The sequence below is a fragment of the Gambusia affinis genome, linkage group LG04 (genome assembly GCF_019740435.1).
Source record: "Gambusia affinis linkage group LG04, SWU_Gaff_1.0, whole genome shotgun sequence".
Taxonomy (NCBI): domain Eukaryota; kingdom Metazoa; phylum Chordata; class Actinopteri; order Cyprinodontiformes; family Poeciliidae; genus Gambusia; species Gambusia affinis.
This window is the reverse complement of record NC_057871.1, coordinates 11691761-11711121: the sequence shown is the minus strand read 5'-3', so window position 1 is coordinate 11711121 and position 19361 is coordinate 11691761. Positions and strand designations below refer to the sequence as shown.

The 19361-nt window shown below is 36.8% G+C and overlaps 2 protein-coding genes across 6 annotated transcripts in view; both read right to left on the bottom strand.

The window, feature by feature from the left end:
- Nucleotides 1–3507: 3507 nt before the first annotated feature.
- znf207b (zinc finger protein 207, b) lies at nucleotides 3508–10836 on the bottom strand. Of its 2 annotated transcripts, XM_044114122.1 has the most exons (11): nucleotides 10639–10835; nucleotides 10092–10218; nucleotides 9849–9987; nucleotides 9190–9375; nucleotides 8959–9034; nucleotides 8790–8851; nucleotides 7959–8098; nucleotides 7670–7768; nucleotides 6286–6531; nucleotides 5725–5878; nucleotides 3508–4310 (listed from the first exon to the last, which is right to left on the bottom strand). In XM_044114122.1, the coding sequence occupies exons 1-11, from the start codon at nucleotides 10677–10679 to the stop codon at nucleotides 4159–4161; spliced, it is 1422 nt and encodes a 473-aa protein (XP_043970057.1). In that variant the 5' UTR covers nucleotides 10680–10835; the 3' UTR covers nucleotides 3508–4158. The 2 variants fall into 2 exon arrangements, with proteins under 2 accessions (XP_043970057.1, XP_043970059.1); XM_044114124.1 differs by lacking the exon at nucleotides 7670–7768 and having other exon boundaries at nucleotides 10639–10836.
- Nucleotides 10837–12067: 1231 nt separating this feature from the next.
- Nucleotides 12068–19361, bottom strand: part of rhbdl3 (rhomboid, veinlet-like 3 (Drosophila)) — a 54132-nt gene continuing 46838 nt past the window's right edge. For all 4 annotated transcript variants that reach the window (XM_044114118.1, XM_044114121.1, XM_044114119.1 and 1 more), the window contains 3 exons: nucleotides 15679–15779; nucleotides 14999–15059; nucleotides 12068–14267 (listed from right to left, as the gene is read on the bottom strand). In XM_044114118.1, coding sequence (XP_043970053.1) covers nucleotides 13996–14267; nucleotides 14999–15059; nucleotides 15679–15779 — 434 coding nt within the window. In that variant the 3' untranslated portion in view covers nucleotides 12068–13995. The remainder of the gene's footprint in view (nucleotides 14268–14998; nucleotides 15060–15678; nucleotides 15780–19361) is intronic.

The following is a 19361-nucleotide window of genomic DNA, read 5'->3' as shown; positions in this document are numbered from 1 at the left end:
TTTTCATTTATTGAGCATCATAATACTACACAAGTACATCACATTTCATTTAAACACCACAGTAGTTCCACAAACACAACTGGTCTATACAGGACAGAATGAAATTCTAGTTTAACAGACAAGATATTTTACAGATGTAGGGGAAATATATTTACTAAGAAGAAAAACACAAAAAAGAAAAACAGATGAACACTGAAGAAAATAAAATGAAAAATGTGAACTTCTGATCTCATCACCCTCAAATATGATAAAGCAAATTGTCTACTGGTGTCTTGGCATGGCGTTGAAGGAATTACTTCTCATTTCCGTAAATAGTATTGGTTGTACTGTAAGCCAATTTTCTTAAAATTAAAAATTCAATATTAATCTAAACAAAAGTTAATTTTATCCACTATATGTCAAACTTATTCTTCAATAAAGCCATTGTCTTGCAATCAAGAAAAAGGGACAGATTATCATAACTACTGAAAAAAAGCAAAAAAACAAAACAGAACGCATAAGAGACTCCAAAATGCAACGGGGAGAAATTAATTTTCTCCATTTCATTTTAGACTTTAACCTGAAGACAAAGCCTTTTTGGAAACCTGTGTGTTCACAGCAGTGATGTGCAGTTCTCTGAGGATTGGGGGGGGGGGATTTCTAAATGTACTTTGATGCAAGAAAACATTTGGAAACTTGGCTTGACATAAATCCTGTTACAGCAAGAGATTGAGAAATTTGCATGACTTAATTAGAGCATAGAAAAAAAGCCACATAATCATTAACTTATGACACCACTTGAGAATTTAAGAGAAGCTGTTTAGTAGTTTCAATAAGTACCCAGCTGTTCTTCCTACTTACCGTGCCAGTTGTCATCAGAGCAGAGGGCAAGCGTGTACTTCCGTGTCATTCTTCATGATTTCAATACATCAAATAAGAATTTTGATTTCTTTCACAAATTACTTTGATGAAACAGAGCCTTGCATCTAGCTGTATGGGAACGTCTCACACTATAATCAACATCGGGTACTTACAGGATTTAACTGACCTGTCATGCCAGCTGACTGGGTTTTAAGGCTGAAAAGCTCATATGGATGTGCTAGACAAAAACAAATACAAAGCAGTAAGTGATCTGGCCAGAGGAAAATGTGTGCAACACTAAAATGCCTCAAAATATTGAATTACTCAAACTGCTGTTCCTGTTGCCTTAATTGTTCTTCGCCGTTTTCTGTAGAATAATGTTAACACAGGATCAAATGGCACACAGCGGGCGACTTTGAGACACTGAAAGGCGCTGAAACACAAAACCACCCAACAATAAAGACGGGCACCGTGGCAAAGATCCGTCTGGAAGACGCTTCTATAGATGTGTGGTGGCATTTATTGTGATCTCTGGGTTATTAACATCATCTGCTGCGATAATCTTGTGAGATTTACCCTCTGTCAAAGAAACTTTTGCTGACAATATTCAAATAAGCTATCTAGTGAATATATGAAGGACCACAGAACTAATGAAAACTGAATTACCATAAAAAACAGGATTTTTGTATTCTAAAAGTCTATGCCACATTTTTATACTGGACTTTTAACTCAGACCTACTGTATTGTTGGGTGTGTTTTGTACTGCTACCACTGTAGCAATCATGCATGCTTGAGTGCTGGTGTGCAAATTCAGTTAGTAGAATAAAATTAAACTATCTTCCATTAGATCATGTATTGTATTTGGAACCAGGTTACCCAGCCTCCTTGGTGGGCTCTATGTCCAAATGATCTGGGTGCATTAAATCATACTCCATTTTACAAAGCCTTCCAAAAGTATTCACACTGCTTGAACTTTTCCACATTACCACAAATTTTAGTGTATTTTAACCGAAATATTAGGCAATAAACCAAGGGCCCAGTCCAATCCTCAAGGCCTTTTTCTAGATGAATCACTGCTTTTAAACAGCTGAATCAAATCAAATCTCCAACACAGTCAAATGTGTTGGAGGAGCAAGGCAGCGAAAAATTCAAGGAAGGTAGATCTGGAGGACTGGATCTGAGCCCTTGTGCAATAAACCAACACAAAGTAGCACATGTTTATAAAGAAAAATGTATGGGGTCTACGGTCTTCTCAATTATCTTTCGTCTTCTCCATTGTGATAATCGAAATACAGTTTAAATTAAAATTTTAAAAATACTTCTGATCCCAAAGGGAAATTAAATGTAACTCGATCAAAATTCATCGGTTACTGTAGATGCTACTGTATTAGTACAACCAATCACTTTCAAAAGTTAATCTAAAATTTAACTGGATTACACTTTGTGTAATTCAATCTCAGTAAAAATCCAGCTATTCACTGAAAGCCTCCAAGGTTTGTTAACGAATGTTAACATCAACTAAGATAACGTATGACTGTTTATGAAACATCCCGAGCTTTTAACATCTGCCAGATCTCTGTGCAATCCATCATCTAAGATTCTTTCTTCAGAAGCTGACAGGTTGGGCAAGAGGAAAATCATTAATCAGAGAAGCAGCCAAGAGGCCCAGGGTAACTCAGGAGGAGCTGCAGCGATTCAAAGCTCTGGTGGGAATCATCTCTCAAGAGAAGTACTAGTCATTTACTCCTGGAAGCTGACTTTTCTAAAAGAAGCAAGATGAAAGGCATCGTCAAAAGGAAGCTTTGGAGATTATACAACAAACATGAACAAAGTGCTGTGGTCACATGGGGTGAAAAAAAGGTAACTTTTTGACCCACATGCAAAAAGGTCCAAATAAGTGACCAATTTCTGTAGTTGTTTGACAAAAGTCAAGGTAAACTCTGCTTAGAGTCACACACTCATACCTATGGGCAATTTAGAGTAATCGGTTACCTGAACAGTCATGTTTTAAACATGGTGCCTCATCAGAACCCAGAAAGGTTCAAACTCTAGGCAACAAAACCCTTGGACAAGATTCCAACCCAGGATCTTTTTACAGTGTTATGCAGCAACACATAGGGCCCATGTTTAAATAATCCAAAATTCAGACATAAATCTAATAGAAGATCTGTGGCAAAACTTTTCAAAAAAACTGTTTAGATCCTCTTCATCCAGTTTGACATTTAGCTAGATTTCCAACGAAAGGCAAAAACCTTAAGTCTCCAAATGTAAAAGATATTTCAAATATATATATATATATATATATTTTAAACTGAAAAAAATCATGTACAACTTTCTTTCCACTTTCCTATTATGTGTTACTTTGTGCTGGTCCATCTTATTAAATTCAATGAAGTATGTCGTAATGTGACAAAATGTAGAAAAATTCACAAAACATGAAAAAAAGCACTTTTGGACAATGCTTTATGTAAACATCCTATTTAAAACAATGGGAGGTGGATGAGGTGAAAACCAAATTAAAAGCAAACATAAAACGATAAAAAAAAAAGGAAAACTTTGTTGCTTGGATAAAGTCCTACCGTTCAGCAGAGCCATTAGATGTGCAGAAATACAACACCAGTACAAACCTTGGTGACTCACCTCCACGTACGTCAGGACAAACCAGCATTAGATTTCAAGATGGATTTTATTACAACAGATTGATAAAACATTACAAAGGATGCATACAAGTAGGCATTTGACCATGAAATAATAATAAAACAAACCTGAAAAAAAGAATAAAGCTAGAGACTGATGAGTCATGAACTTTTAACATTACTTTGTTGGAATCATCTTAAATCAATGAGACCCTCACCAACCACGGTTGGGGACGAATGTCCAACAGCACCTGTGCATGCTGTGAGGGCCTCAGCTAATTTACTGCAGAAATAAAAATCGAATGTTCTCAAAAGAAACTTGCCTTTGTAAGGGGTTGGTATGTTCATGTAACTCCAGCAGCTTCAAAAGAAATACGAATCATTTTTACACACTTCACCTTTATGAACCTGAGTGAAACCTATGGGAAAAAATATCCTCACATGTGATCAAGTAACACCAAAAAAAGCTGTTAGATATTCATGGTGTTTGGCTGTTTTCTAATAAACATATTACAATAAAATGTCCATGCGTTTGTTTTTTTTTTGTTTGTTTGTTTAAACAGACCATGTTTGTCTTCGCCACCACTGTAGGCTTACTGCTCTTGGCAGCTAGGTTTGAAAAAGCACAAGGATGAGAGAAAGGTGTTAACCTCAAACCTAATGTGGTGGGTGCTTTGCTTCTTCAGTAGCGTCCGGCTGGAGACATGACAGGCGGCCTCATACCCATGGGAGGGCCTCCCTGGTAAGGGGGGACCATAGGAGGACCTTGCCCATATGGAGGCATCCCTCCAGGCATGTAGCCAGGCATGCCCTGAGGAGGAGCACCGTACTGACCTGCAACGGAGAGCAACAGCTTCAGTCCCAGAGAGTCAACAGGTGACGCTATTTAGGTCCGACTCAGTCAGGGATTAATCCTGTTAAACTGTTAACAGGATCAAACTATTAACAGAGTAATAAAGGAAAGGCTGGGTAATACGGTCTAAAAATAAAATAGCAGATTTTTTTCCGTACATTAAGGTATTTTTCTTTTTCACTTCCTTTTCTAAACTTTAACTACAAATGACAAATTATTTTCAAAAAGTTTTTTTGTATTTGTATTATTTCTCTTCTGTGATTTGTACAGATGAGCATTAAGGCCAGGCTATGAAAATGTTTTAATTATGAGAAAGTAGTCATAATTATAGGGTGGGCGATATGGACTTAAAACATTTTATCACATTATGTTGTAGTAATAGTGTGATAACTATAAAAGTGATAAGAACTATTAATTACTTCTCCTTAAGGTAATTGTATGGCTGAGTGTACATGACAGCAGTCATTGTAACACAAAAACTAACACTACTCTTGAAAAATACTCGTTTGTAATATGAATAGGACACCAGTCATAAAATGAAATGTGATTTGTGTCACTAAACTGCATTTAATCATTTTATAATTTATTGATACTTTTATTCTCAACATTGGATAAAGAAATAATAAAATACCCCCGTTTACCCCAGTTTTGGGGATTTTAAAGATTAATTGGAATTTATCGTGACAACAATAAATCAGAATTCCTATACTATGAAATCTATCATGATAAATTATCAATGATACGATAGAATCCCACCCCTAGTTATAATATCAGCAGATTAAAGGTCCAATTGTACCAGAAAAAAAAGGTTTTAGTGAGGAAAAAAATAAACTTAAAATGAGTTCAAATCAGTCTGTGTCGTTGTTTCAAAATAGACAGCTGTTTGCACAATCATTTCAAATTACTACTGATAATCTGATGTGTTAAAAGATAAGTAGTTAATATTGTTTATAAAACTGATACAAGATGTTCAACATCCTCATTTTAATTTATTTTTCTTGTATTCTTAATCAAATTATTACTCCTTTCTCCTATTATTACAACTTCATTCTACACACATGACTATTCCCATAATCATAAGAAAACAAAATCTTAGCCTGACCCTTGTCTTTTGTAATGAAGCTTATCTGAATTCAAAGTCCAAATAACTACAAGCTGTAAGACGTGTTTGTCAAACAAGATGGTGGATTTACCTGTGCTGGAATCACTCTGAACTATAGACTGGTTTTTAAAAAAAAATTAAATAATCTGACTTCCCAAAAATTTACTTTCTTGACTTTCTTCAAAAACCAAAATTTAGACCAAACGATAAAATACATGTATTGCCTAACTCTACTAATTATATTTTTTTTAGGCTTACTTCTAAAAGATTTAAAAGGTTTGTTTCTGAATTACCATGCATGGGATGCCTCATGCCAGGCTGCTGTGGTGGCAAACCCTGCTGAGGGGGCATTATGCCAGCTGCCACCGGAGGGGCAGCAGCAGCGTGGGCCTGACCAGCCCTGGGTATGAGACGCTGGTAACGCGGCAACTGAGCCTTCATTTCCTCCTGGTTACAGAGAAAAACACATAACACAGACATTCAGACTGCAGGAACCGTGGCACGCCTCTTTCAGCTCAAAAGAGACACTCACACAAAGGTTGAGGAATTGGGTACCAATGTTGGCGAGCCCTGAATTCACACTGAGGATATTCAAGTTCAGAATCATCCTTCAACATAACCACAAAAAGAAAACTACTCAGTTCTACCACCCAACCTAAAGGCCCGCTTTTACGTAAAAAAAAATAAATAAAATAAATAAATAAAAACATGCTGTCAGTATGCATCCAAGCCAAATTGATTGATGCTTTCATCCTGATCAAACGTAGCTACTAGTCAATATCACTAAGCATACTATATAAACCAGTCATTACTTACTGTGAAAAAGAGCAAAACGGAAAGCTGAAGCGACTTACCAGTGAGATATCCTCATCAGGGTGGATCAACTTACTAGTTGCACTCGTGGTGGTGAGGGTGGCAGGCTTACTGGTCACTGTGGCCGGGGGTTTAGCCACAGTGCTGCTAGAGGGATTAGAAGAAGAAGAAGTGGAAGAGGAGACAGAGGGCTGGGTGTAGGCGGGAAAAGTTGCTTTGGGAGGCTCAGAGGACGTGGCAGAGCTGAGTGAGTTTGACGCTGCAGCGACTGAAGGGTTCTGCTGGGCCTGTAACAAGACAAAACACATCATTTTTACTGGGAAATTCGTTTCAGATTCTGCTTCCTTGACCAGTCTACCATGCAAAATGACTCAATGTTGAAAGACGAACAGGATGTTTTTCTTTTTTTGGTTTCAGCACCAGCCTGTGGACAACTTAGGGCTGGGCGATAAATTGATTTGGCTTTTGAAGATTTTACTTTTGGAAAAATCAGGAACTGTTTTGCACTCTTTGGGTTTCGGTAGTTCAGAGAGATTTAAGTGCAGTTTCTGTTTATCTGGACTTTGAGTTCAGATCAATTCCACGAGAACTTCTAGGGGTCAGGCTGATTTTGTTTTAACAAAAATAAAGTCAAAATGCTACAAGGTTACACTTGAAATAATATGATAATAAAGTCTTACTGTTATCAGAATAAAGTTGTAATGCTAGAAAGATATAATATTTTATGAAAATTCCAACTATAAAATTAAGAAAAAAGTATTTTTTCTTGCTAAAATGCCTTTTCTTGTAATTTTAAGACATTTAAGTAATTATCGTAGCCTGGCAGTAATACTCCATACAACTCACAGAAAGGATTGCAATAAATTACACTTTTTGAAAATGTTTTCAGTCATTTATAACTTCTTTTTTAGAAAAGCATGCAAAAAAAAAAAAAAAAAAAACTAAACCAAAAAAAGATTTTAATCAGAAATATGCTTTTAAGGTTCATCGACCAGCTCTAAGATAACTAATAATTCAACCTAAGGGAATAAACTCTGCATTTAGAGTATTTCATTTAAGTAGAACTATAAATTTAGCTTAGAATGAGCTCTGTCCCTCCACGTCAAATGTAAACATAATATAAAAAAAGTCCAGGATGTTTTAAGTGAACGAGAGTTCTGCGTCTTGTACTGTGACAAAAAACTCACTTAAAAGCACAATAATGCTTATTTTAATAACCCATGCTGTTAAAGTTATAAAACTTGTCAAGTATCTATGCATTTTCCATGTTAATTTAAAGCACATGCAGCGATAAAGATCACAGTTTGCGTTAAAAGTAGCCTTCAAGCTGATGCTGTTAGCAAACAGCCTCGTTCGACACGCAGCAGGCAATGTGATTGTGCAACATGCAGCTGCCACAGGCCTGGTCACAGTCTATGAGCGTACTTGGGGCATGTTAGAAAAGGGAGGCTGGGAGGAGGCAGACTGATGGTCTGCAGGTGGAGAGGAAACGCCTGTAGTGCTGCTGTTAACACCAGAGCCCATCTGCAGCGTGGTGGGAAGGAAATCACAGGATTGGCACGTAGCAGGTCAACAAAAGCTAACCAGAATTCAAATACAACTTTTATGGGATCTAAACATGAATAAAAAGGTGTTAGAAAGGTGAGCAATGGGGGATAATAGAGAAAGGTGTTTTAAATAAAACCCCAAGAGTAAGAAGTTGAAGGATTCCAACCTGCGCTGCGCTGGGGAAGAGGGGCTTTGTGATAGCAGGCTGCACCACTGGTGCTGCAGGTCGGCTGGGGATTGGTCCAGCTGCAGGGGTCGGAACGATGTGGGGCATCCCCGGCCTTGGAGCCATATGAGGGGGGATTCCTAAATAACAAACATCACTTCATCAACAACAACAACATCATCAAAATACAGACGGAGTACAACTGGCTTGGCCCGTTTATGATTCTAGTTTAGAGGTTTACAACCTTCACAGTCCACAAAGCTGCTGGTACCATCAGTATAGACCAGGTGTTTGCAGACACAAGTGGCTCTTTGGATCTTAACTTCAGCTAAACTGATTAAGGACTAAATAATGTGTTAAAATATACACAAAACAAATGGAAGTTTTTATCGGCAATATTTGTATTGCATTTCTACAGAGAATGATATTAAAAGTATCATTCTTTGAAAGAATGATACTATCATTAGGTTTGTTTCTTGGAAATTGTGGAATCTCTAACATTCTGTTATTTAAACAGAATTTTCTGTCCCATAGGAAAAAACAGACCCATTCTCTTTTTGCTAAATTTTATATTTATCTTGATTTTAAATCAGAAAAGGAGATAAAATGTTAGTTCTTCAGAAAATGACTAACTTCTGAGAGCAGATATTTATCTAAGATGATAAGTTTACTTTTTTTAAAAAAGGTCTTGAGACATTTGCAGCTCTAAAGTTTTATTTGGCCGGCCTATGAGCAGAAATCACTCTTTATGCTGTAAAGGTTGCAGACCCCCGGTCCAGATTTTAACTTTAAGCTACATCACGTATTTAGAAAAACACATCCACAACCGACCTGGAGGAATTGCAGGCATCCCTGGCATCATGGGAGGCATCATCCCTCCCATCGGCATCATGCTGTAAAAAAGTTGGATAAACTTTATATACTAACTAAATTACTGTCTAGACTACATTAGCTAACTGTTAAACAGAAAGCTCAAAAAAAGCACAGAGTTATTGCTTACGCTGGTGGCATTCCAGGCATGGCGGGAGGCATGCCGTGCATCATGGGAGGAACACCTGGCATCATCGGAGGCATTCCTAAAACAAAGCATTTACTTCTTTTAAAAATAATTCAACATACGTAATCACTCAACACATGATTTTAAACATCTGATCTAAGACAAAAGCATAAAACATGTTAAATTTAACAGATACAAACTTGAAATTAACAGAGAATATCGTTTCTGCCTTGCCTTGATATCCTGCAGGAGGCATCCCAGGTGCGCCAGCCACAGGGGGCATTCCAGGTTGGGTCATTGGAGAAACGTACCCGGCCTGGGGCTGGACAGCAGCTACCTGCTGGACAGACGGTCCTGCCTCATCATCATCATCGTCGTCATCAGAGTCATCCTGATTGTTTGACTTCTTCTTCTGACTCTCTGAAAGTAGAAAAGGAAGAGTTTTGATAAAGAAATCAATGTGAGTGTTTTTCGCACATAGATAGTAAGGATGGCATTGCAGCAAGCAGGAATCAGAATCAGCTTTATGCGCACAAGCAAGGTGTTTGACTTTACTTTCAGCACTCCTGGCATACATACATAATGTTTAAACTACAGAAAACAACAAACAGAAAGATCTGTATCAAGAAAAGAAAAATAAAGAAATTGTGTTCATCAGAGAGACAAGACATCATCATCTTGACTTTCACTCATTGTTTAAAGAGACAGTAATAATTTTTTTTTTACAGTCTTTGTTTTTATTTGATGTATGTAAACTTCTGATTTTGAACTGTAAGCATACACTCAAGAAGGAAAAATGCTGCAATTGTTTGCAATTTCTTGTAATAAGCAAGTGTAAAAAAAACAACAACTATCAATTTCTTCAAATTCCACTTCTGTAACAGTAAAGGTACCTTGTGATTTCTGTTCTAATGTTCGTCTTCTTTCCTGCATGTCTTTCTCTGGAATTCCCTCCATGCCATAGATTTCCAACTCGATGTCTGTTCTTCCTGGAATTGCGTTCGGTACACTGTCAATCGTCTCTTTGTGTACCTGAAATACATGCCAAGTAAGTGAGCCCGCAGGGCATGCAAGTACAAACACTCACTCCAATTCAGTTCAACTTATTCAAAGCAATTGCGATTAGAGACTCATACCTGCATGCAGTGAATAGCCAAGCCGGGACCGGTATATAGCTTCTTGTGGCAAATGTGGCATTTAAAATGTTTTGCCTTTTGATGCTGAATGAGAATTTTCTCATCGTCAAAGTCTCGATTACAGTACCTTAAAGTAAGAGTTAAGGAGTTTTCTGTGTTTTATTAATCACCAACTGAGAATCACAGACAAACCGATGACGTTACTTGGGAGCGAAACAGCGGTACTTGTTTGGTAACAAGATTACATAAAGATTCGGACACACGGGATGTTAATCCATGGCTAGCTCGTTTTAAAATTAGCAATGAAGGATTACGTAAAAACAACATTTTATGAGGTAGAACAACTCAAATCTTGGTTTTCTAATCATATTAAACAGATTTAAAAGAATACATCCAACCTTTTGTCTGATTTTGAGCCATTTGCCCCGCTAATATTAGCTGACAGTGCTAACAGAAGCTATCTTAGGCCTCCCTTTGTCAGGCTAACATGTAGCCTGTGGCCTGCCCGCGTACCGCAGCATTTTTTTCGCACTTTAAAGAAGGATACCAGCACCACGGCTTCATTTGCTTCTTCTTCTTTCGCCCCATTATGTAGAAATACTATACCACAGGTCACAAAACACTGAAATTGATGTTATTATCTCTTTGATAAGAGCATGCTGTAATCCCGTGACAAGAGCAAAAATGGCGCTCCGATGTAGGAAGCGTTGTGCTCAGCGGTCTCACGTAAACGTCGAACTGACGTCAGTAAAGAAGACGCCCACAGACGTAATAAATTTATCACTTTTGTGGAAACGCCCTCGGTTTAAAAAGGGGCGTTAAGTTGACTTTAATATTAAGAAATCCATGAAAAAATTATGGTTATAAGTGTTGTGTAAACCCAGGGTGGTAAAATAAAAGGAAACCAGAGGAAACATCTACAACAAGAATATGAATGCAAAACCCAAGTGATGAAAATAAACAAAAAAGTAAAATTTTCTACTTAGCGACAAAAATATAAATATATGGAAAGAAGCATCAGTTTGTTAGATATCTGTGCGAGAAAGGCGTTTCAGATTTATAATTCTGCTTTGTGTCTATTCTGTGAGCTTTCTGATGGTGGAAACGTTAACCATCAAAAATCTCTTAGAAACTTACCAAAGATATATTTCATTGTTAGCTCCATCAACAATATTTTACATAGAATCCCAAACTATAACAGTGGGGGAAGTGAGAATAAAGGAATTAAATTTAATGTTTACAGATTCTGATGTGGAAATATTTACAAATATTTATAAAAATCAAATAACTTACAAATGTTATTTGATTTTTCTCTCTTTCTTTAATGGGGTTGTAATGGATGGGTTGTAATGGGGATCAACCCCATTACAACTTTAATGGTGCTGTATTGGTTGTAATGGATTACTTTTATTTAAAGTAATTATGACAGAAAGTCTTTGGTCATTTCACAGTAACCGAAGCAGTGCTACGTTTTCACCACCGGATGGCGTCATATCCTTCTTCATTTATTTTTAAAGTCTTTATCCCTTCCCAGTCCTTAGACAATCTTATGTTTTTGAATTGTATTTTTGCATACGTTTATATACAGTTTTGACTGTTACAAAGTTGAGATTGAGTGATATGTGTTCTTTCAGCATTATTTGTAATACAAAATGCATTTTTGAATGAGCAACTCCTGCAGTTTGATTTTTGTGGATAAAATTAGCTTTCCACCCACTTTTTATACATAACATAGCAATCTCTTAAAAATATAAATTTTAAGCATCTGCACAGTATCTGCAGTGTGCTGTTTTTCATACAAATCTGCATTCTCACACAACTTGGATTCATGTTCCATCATACTTCAAAAGCCTTCTCACCAGAACATTTCTTCAAGTTTAACTTAACTACTGAATAATGTTTGATATAATGACACAAAGGAAAAACTGCAACAGTAAGCAATGTCTAAAAGAAAACACAAACACAAAAATCACATGTAGATTTGTATAAAACATTTTATTGGACCCCTTTTATGCACATATCAAATCTACAAAATATGCACAACATCAAAATACTATCTGCATTTTTATTCCTCACTCAGTTTGGTGTAGTAGCCCTTATTATGTACAATCCCAGGCCATCATTAACCTTCATTTAAATAGGATACATACAGAATATATCGAACATATATGATGTCCAAACAATTACGCAACATACCAGTATCACCACATAAAAAAAATCTAACATGTTAAAACATTAATCTGGACTTCATTAGATTAATAGTCATTAAAGCGTGTTACATGAGTCTTAAAATACAGTACAGTTAGAGACCTCAAGCTTTGGGTGATGATTGCTTCCTATTTCAGCTCCAGTCAATTAACCAATCAAGTTGAGACAACGATTAATAGACAAATATTGATTATTTTTTTTTTTTTTGTCCAGGTGGTTTCTGAACTGCAGATGAAACAACCTAAACTTTAATGACTTGAGGTCAAGGATGTATGTTCAAACAAGAAAATGACTCACTGAGGCTCAACCATGAATGAATAAAGTTATCTTTTGTGTTTTATTTATTCTTTTTGCAACAATTACCTTAAGTGAAGCGCTTTGTTAGGAAAGATAAAGAATTTTACTGCATTTATTTGTATCAGGAGGATTTTCTTCACTAAAGGTTTTTCTCTTACATTAGTCACAAAACCTAGCAACACTCGTTAGGGACACACTTCTTGCCAGTGCTTGCAGCAATGTTTTGGCATCAAAAAGTTTCAAGTCAGAATGGCACTTCTGTTTCTTTTTCATAAGTACAAACACAGTTCCTGTACACAGAAAAGAGACAAGACTGAGGTTTTTAAAAGCGCTGGACACGGTTGTTTTTATAGGCATGGGCCAGTAAGTGTTTCTCCTGGTAAGATAGTTTGAAGTCTGCAAACTGATATCATGACATTTACACAAAGATTTCAAACAAAAATGTATCAGCTTATCTCTGTTTACTCCAGTTTTTTAATCACTATGATATTATTAGTCATTTGACTAGCTTAGCTCTGTTTTAGCCATGTTTAGGATTTTCTTCTTGTAAATGTCAACATAGTTAATGTCAAGACTATTGTCAACTGCTGGCACAGCATAGTTAGTGCAGCTGTTTGAACTGAAATCCCACAAACTGTGAAGATGGAGATTTTGCAAAAAAGAGAAGAAAACAATGTTTCTTCAAAAATATATCTATAGGTGAGTAGGAGGGGGCCTCATGGACTTCAAACTGAAACCATGGCATGTTGGAAAAATGTTGTAGTTTGAGATCCTTATTATATCTAGCCGGCTCATGCCTGTATATTGATTCTGAAAGCAATACTGAACAGTAACTCACCCTCTTCAAAACTTAAATTCTTAACCTGTAAAGGTGACTAATGTGTAGCTTAAAAAAATCTGTTTTCATTGAAAAGCTAACTATTGTGCTATGTGATGCACCTGATGCTTGTATGGACAGCGAAACACCAACGTTCTGTAAGAGTAAACGCATTTTTTTTCACTTAAAGAGGATTACAAGAAACTGTTATGACCCAAAAATGGTGTAACACTGTAAGGTTTTATCGCTGTAACTCCAACCAAGAGGCAGATGTGCAGAAATACTTCCAGCAGGTGATGTCTTCATGAGAAGGCACCGTTGGATTGAGGAGAAATAGGCAGAAGAGGTAAAAGCAATGCTGTAGTGTTAAATCCAAGGCTTCTTCTTTGCTGATGTTTTATCATTGAGTTCCACAAGCAACCAGCAGACACAGACAAAGAGCAGGAGGTGTTCAGCTTGAATGATAAGGCTAGGGTTAATGAAACTAGTAGCCTGTGGGACGTCTTAGATCACAGACAGGTGAGACTTTGAACGTGAATGCCGAGGTGATACATCCTGCCAGCTGGCCCCCTGGAAGCAGGTTCATGGTGCCGGGGGTATTCGCACATCGAGCAGGCTGTAGGCAAAAACGTTCCAGAACACAGCACAGAGCACAAACAAGGTGTAGACGCAGAAAAATATCCAAAACAGCGACTGCTCCTGAAGCCGTTGCTCGTAGTTCTGCAGGACCACCACGCCTAGGGTGAGACCCACCAGGACTCCCCCCAGGTGAGCTACAAAGCTGGGGTTGGGGCACGGGGGGAAGGCTGGAGGGTAGAACCGCAGCCACACAGCCCGACCAAACTCTACGCTCACTGTGAACACAGAGAGAGACAAGATGTCAGCATGTGACGATACAAGAAATATGTACTAAATGAGTCACCCCTATATCTCTTAATATTAGATGGAAGATGCAGTCTCTGTGATTAATCTGGCTCTTTTTACATCTTTAGAAATCACATTCAAGTATGGGAAGATGGCAGAAAAATATATTATTGCATAATAGTTCAATCTCAGTCAGATTGGATGGATGGACAGATGTGGTTCAATGAAGCCTTGTTTGAAACACCGACCTTGTTAACACAAGGAAGTGTAAACACAAGAACAGAAAAGAAAGAACAAGTAAGGAATGAAGGAACATCAGGAAGAGAAGAAAGACAAAGGGAAGGAAGGACTAAAAATGACACTTAAAGGGAATAATTTCAGGAAACAGAAAGATTTTTCCATACTTTACAATTATCCAGATGCAGAAAATACTGAAATAAATTCTGTACCTCTCCATGCTTTTCCAGACTGCATAAGAAATCCGATTATTTAGTTGATCTTCTAAGATTTATAGCGTTTTAAAAATTATGATAAAGTTTGGAAAAGACAGAACAATTTTAGTCATTCTGTAGTTAAAACAGTCCAGTATTGTCTTCAGAATCAATATGCAGGAATGAATCTCAGAAACAGAGAAGAAGAAGAACTGTGGTAAAAAAAAAACAAAAAAAAAACAGCATATCAGAGGTGAGCATGGTGGAGAGGCAGATTATTTCCAACTTACTGCAAACCAGGGCCATGGCCATTCGGAATAACTTAAACTGACACTTCATTCCCGACCAGTTCTAGAAAAACAGAAAGAAAGAGAGGATTCAGATATTGGTGAAAAAGCACTTAAAGTGCCGATGGGATTTCTGCAATTCACACAAGTGCTCACAAATACACATCATGGCACCAAAACAACATTAGTATGTGCCCCTTGTTTTAATTCAGGTCAATTCTGAAATTGTTCAAGACACTCTCACTTTCTGTGGTCTTGCTGTAAAAGATAATATGATTTCAGAATGGAGAATAAAGACAAATACCTCCATCCTGACCTTGAAAATGATGAGAGGGACCTGCTGGAATCCATGATGGGCAAAATAAGATACAGAAGTTCACTTTGAGGAACAACAAAAGTGTGTTTGATGACCTATATTAGACGGCTCGGAGCTCCAATAAAGGATAAAGGACAGGGGGGTGCATTGATTGGATTTTATTCACACTCTGTCACATAAGCATGTGCACACACCAGCACACTTGTGTGATCTTTGAAGAACAGGGAAAAACTGACAGTGAAGAATGTAAGGTATTTGGAGGTGGAGAAGCACCTGCTGGGGTTTCAAGCAGGCTCCTCTCAGGATTAGACGGAATATGAGTGATATCTTCATAGACACACCCATACATGCAAACACAAAAGCTCACCATTACAACATTGGCCAAATGTGCTGAGACAAGGGCGTACACTCCTCCAGACGATCCGACCACTGGAGCCGTCATGTCAGTGACCGACACCGCCAGAGACCCTGCAGTGAAGACAAAGGGCACAAATCTGTCAAAGGCCTTCTGCTAAAATTAGAAATGCTCAAGGATATCCTTCCCTTTTTCTCAAAATGAAAGCAACATCTTGTATTTAGATGACCTTAAATAATAATGTTAAGTCAGATGGAGTGAAAAGTACAACTATTAAAGAATTTCCTTAATGTTTACATTGGATTTAGGAAGGAAAGTAGCAAATGCACATGATTAACTGATGACTGCCAGTATGATCTCCTCTATAGGAACCAAAGCTTTGACAATTTGCTGCTTTGGTGTTTACAGGTGAGTAGAAACACAATGCCAATGAGGAAATGCCTCAACAAAGATCTAAGAGAAGCAATTGTTGGTTAGATAGGGTTGCCCAAATCAAGATGGGCAATGTTCAGAGAAATAGCAAAAAAAGCAGTTGAGCTAATATCAAAAATCTGCAACCATCAGTTAGCATGCTAAATCATAAGGTTAATGTACAATAATAAAAAGTCTAAATATGTATGTCTTGTTTGAAGAAAGTGTATTCCCTTTTAAGATATTATGGTGGCTGTGACTGGAGGCCTTGCCGGCAATCCCCAACAAGCTAAATCTTGAAAGGAAAAGAAATTCCTCCAGAATTTGTCCAGAAAGTGATAACTCAGATTATTGTGGCTACAACAGTTTTTGCAAGCTACCAAATCTTGGTGTGAACTTTAGTTTTCCCATGACTTAGTTGACTTTTATTCATCAAGGTTTGCAAACTTAATTTGTTTGCATCCATCTAAAGGTCTTGCACATCAAATGCCATCTGTTGTTTTCAAGCTGACATTTTATTAACCTTATTTGTAAGCAAATAAGGTTAATGTTTGGGGATACTCATTGTTGGGGACACCCATATATGTATAGATATACACACATCTATACATGTATAGATATATGTAGAGATATATGTTCCTTTATATCTCTACACATAAAAATATCAAGTGAAAGCAAGTATTTTGCCCTTTTCCACAAAACTGTAGGCGTTGCAATGCCAACCTCAACTCTAGGGTCTCCCAGTTCAGAAAGTCATACTGACAGAAAGTATGACTAACTGAATAATTTGCAAAGCTTTGGCCTCTAGTCTAATGGATATGTCAACATTGAATGGAATGAAGGGAGCTAACTAGGGAATGTAGGCGTACTGTATCCTGACAAACAAAAGCTTTCTCTTGCTGTACCAGTGCAAAGTGCAATGCTTTGTAGAAAAATAAAAACGAATAAAAAATAAATTCACACTGGTGTAACTCCTGCAGAGTGCCAGAGTTAAAGAGAGCTGCTGCTTTCCTTCATACCCATTTATTTCACGCATAAAAGATCCAATCAAGCCCTGAAAAGTTACAGTAATCAAAAGAAACTGCAAAGAAAAGAACAGAAAGAAACAGCAATTGGGATAATCAATCTTTAACTGTGTTTAGAAGTACATTCTTATTCAGTTTATAAGTTTTCCTCCTCTGATTGCTTTGAAATTTTGCACATTACTGATCAAGCATTAGGTCAACACAAAATGGGGCAGAAGAACAAATTGTTGAGTGATGTCATATTTTTCTCTTTTCATCTACGATGCCACACATATTATTAATATTAATATTCTTTAAGTAACAACTCTGTGTATACACATATTCCCCATTACACCGTGCAAAATTAAAACATCCAGTCCTTTTCAAATAAATGTAACTGCAGGATGTGTCTTGTCAAGTTGCTCTACTGCCAAGCAAAGTGAGCGGGACGATAAGGAAAGAAAAAGTTCTGTCAGAGAATCGCAGAAAAGGGTGGGACCTATGTTCCCTTGTTTATAAGAAGAAAGAAGCCTTTCCTACTATTAAAAATGTAAACACTGGTCTATTGGTTGGATGCATCAAAAGTTTGCAGGGGAGTAGCTAAGATGGCATGGAGTGAGGGACTCCTGAAATTGCGCAAACAGGAATGGTCAGAAATGTTTCTCTAGCCCCAACCCTAGGGAAAAAAAAAATAAATAAATAAATAATAATAATAATAAAAGTGGAACCGGATATTTTGTTAAAAACAGCTATTTTATAAAATGCAATTTTCTTTCCCCACTGAATAAATGTTCTCAAATTGAAGCTTGACTTTCCTAAAAAAAAAATCATTGTGAGATTATGCTGCAGCAAAGACAGATTAAATGACTTTACGGCCTCTTTACAGAGCATCTCATAACACTGCCTTTTCATCACAGACTGTCAATAAATCTGTCCAGCTCTGTGTGTAACAATATTTAGCTGCATCATTCATTGTATTGTACATTTTGGCCACATTTCCTGCTGTGTTCCCTTGTTTCTAAGAAGACAAGCACAAAATACTGCTTGCCTATTTTGTTTTTTACTGAGCAAGCGGCTCCAGAAACAGGAAGTTGGAGTTTATATTTCATAGATCAATGTTACCTGAACTCCTTCTTTCCATGACTTCAACTAAGTAATTAGTATAAGTTTCATATTCTACCTCTTTTCTTATTTGTGTCTTGATATATTTATATACATACATACATACATACATACATACATACATACATACATACATACATACATACATACATACATACATACATACATACATACATACATACATACATACATACATACATACATACATACATACATACATACATACATACATACATACATACATACATACATACATACATACATACATACATACATACATACATACATACATACATACATACATACATACATATATATATTTATCGTCCACACCATTTTAAAAGACATCAAACAGAAGTTGATATAAGCATTATTTAAATCCACCACTGCGTTTCTCTCTAAATAAATTGTATAGCTGTACTCCTAGTGATCAAAATCAGCTGCTAGGTTTCATTCAGCAGGGTTTTACAAATCCAGCCTTCATCAGAACCTCCTCAATGCCCACAGTAGCTGACTCTTTGGCTTTGTGTGAATATATTATCACACGGACAGGCAGCTGTGTTCACACCGGCAGTCCCAAAGAGAACATATTGAGATTTTATATTCATGTCTACTACTTCCAGGATGATGTCAGAGTGTGAATTGTGTGTAAAAGGTCAGTGACCTTTCTCTGGATCATTACTTGATCTCTGAACCAAACTTTGACCTCTTGTAGGTACCAGCTGAGCCCAATTTTGTTTACATAAGGATAGAGGCTAAACTATTTCACTTTATTTGTGTACAAACAGTTTATAGTTTAAAATTATGACTTTCATAAAGTTAACAATGAAGCAAATATATTTTATGAAGTTGAAAAATTAAACAAATGAACCAGCAAAGTTACAATGACGTTCTGTGTTGTGTAAGAAATAATTAACACCCTTTCAGTTTATTTTTATATGTCATTTTATGGTATTTTATGTTTGGCAGACACAAATTAGTGTATGGTTGTGCATGTTTATGTTGTTTTACAAATAAGAGTCTACAAAAAAAATGGCATGTATTTCATCTCAGATTTTCTTTAATATGATACCACTAAGTAAAATACAGAGCAAGCAATGTCTTCAGAAGTTATATATTTGTTGTGCAATTAAATCTCAAATATCTCAGAGGTATTTT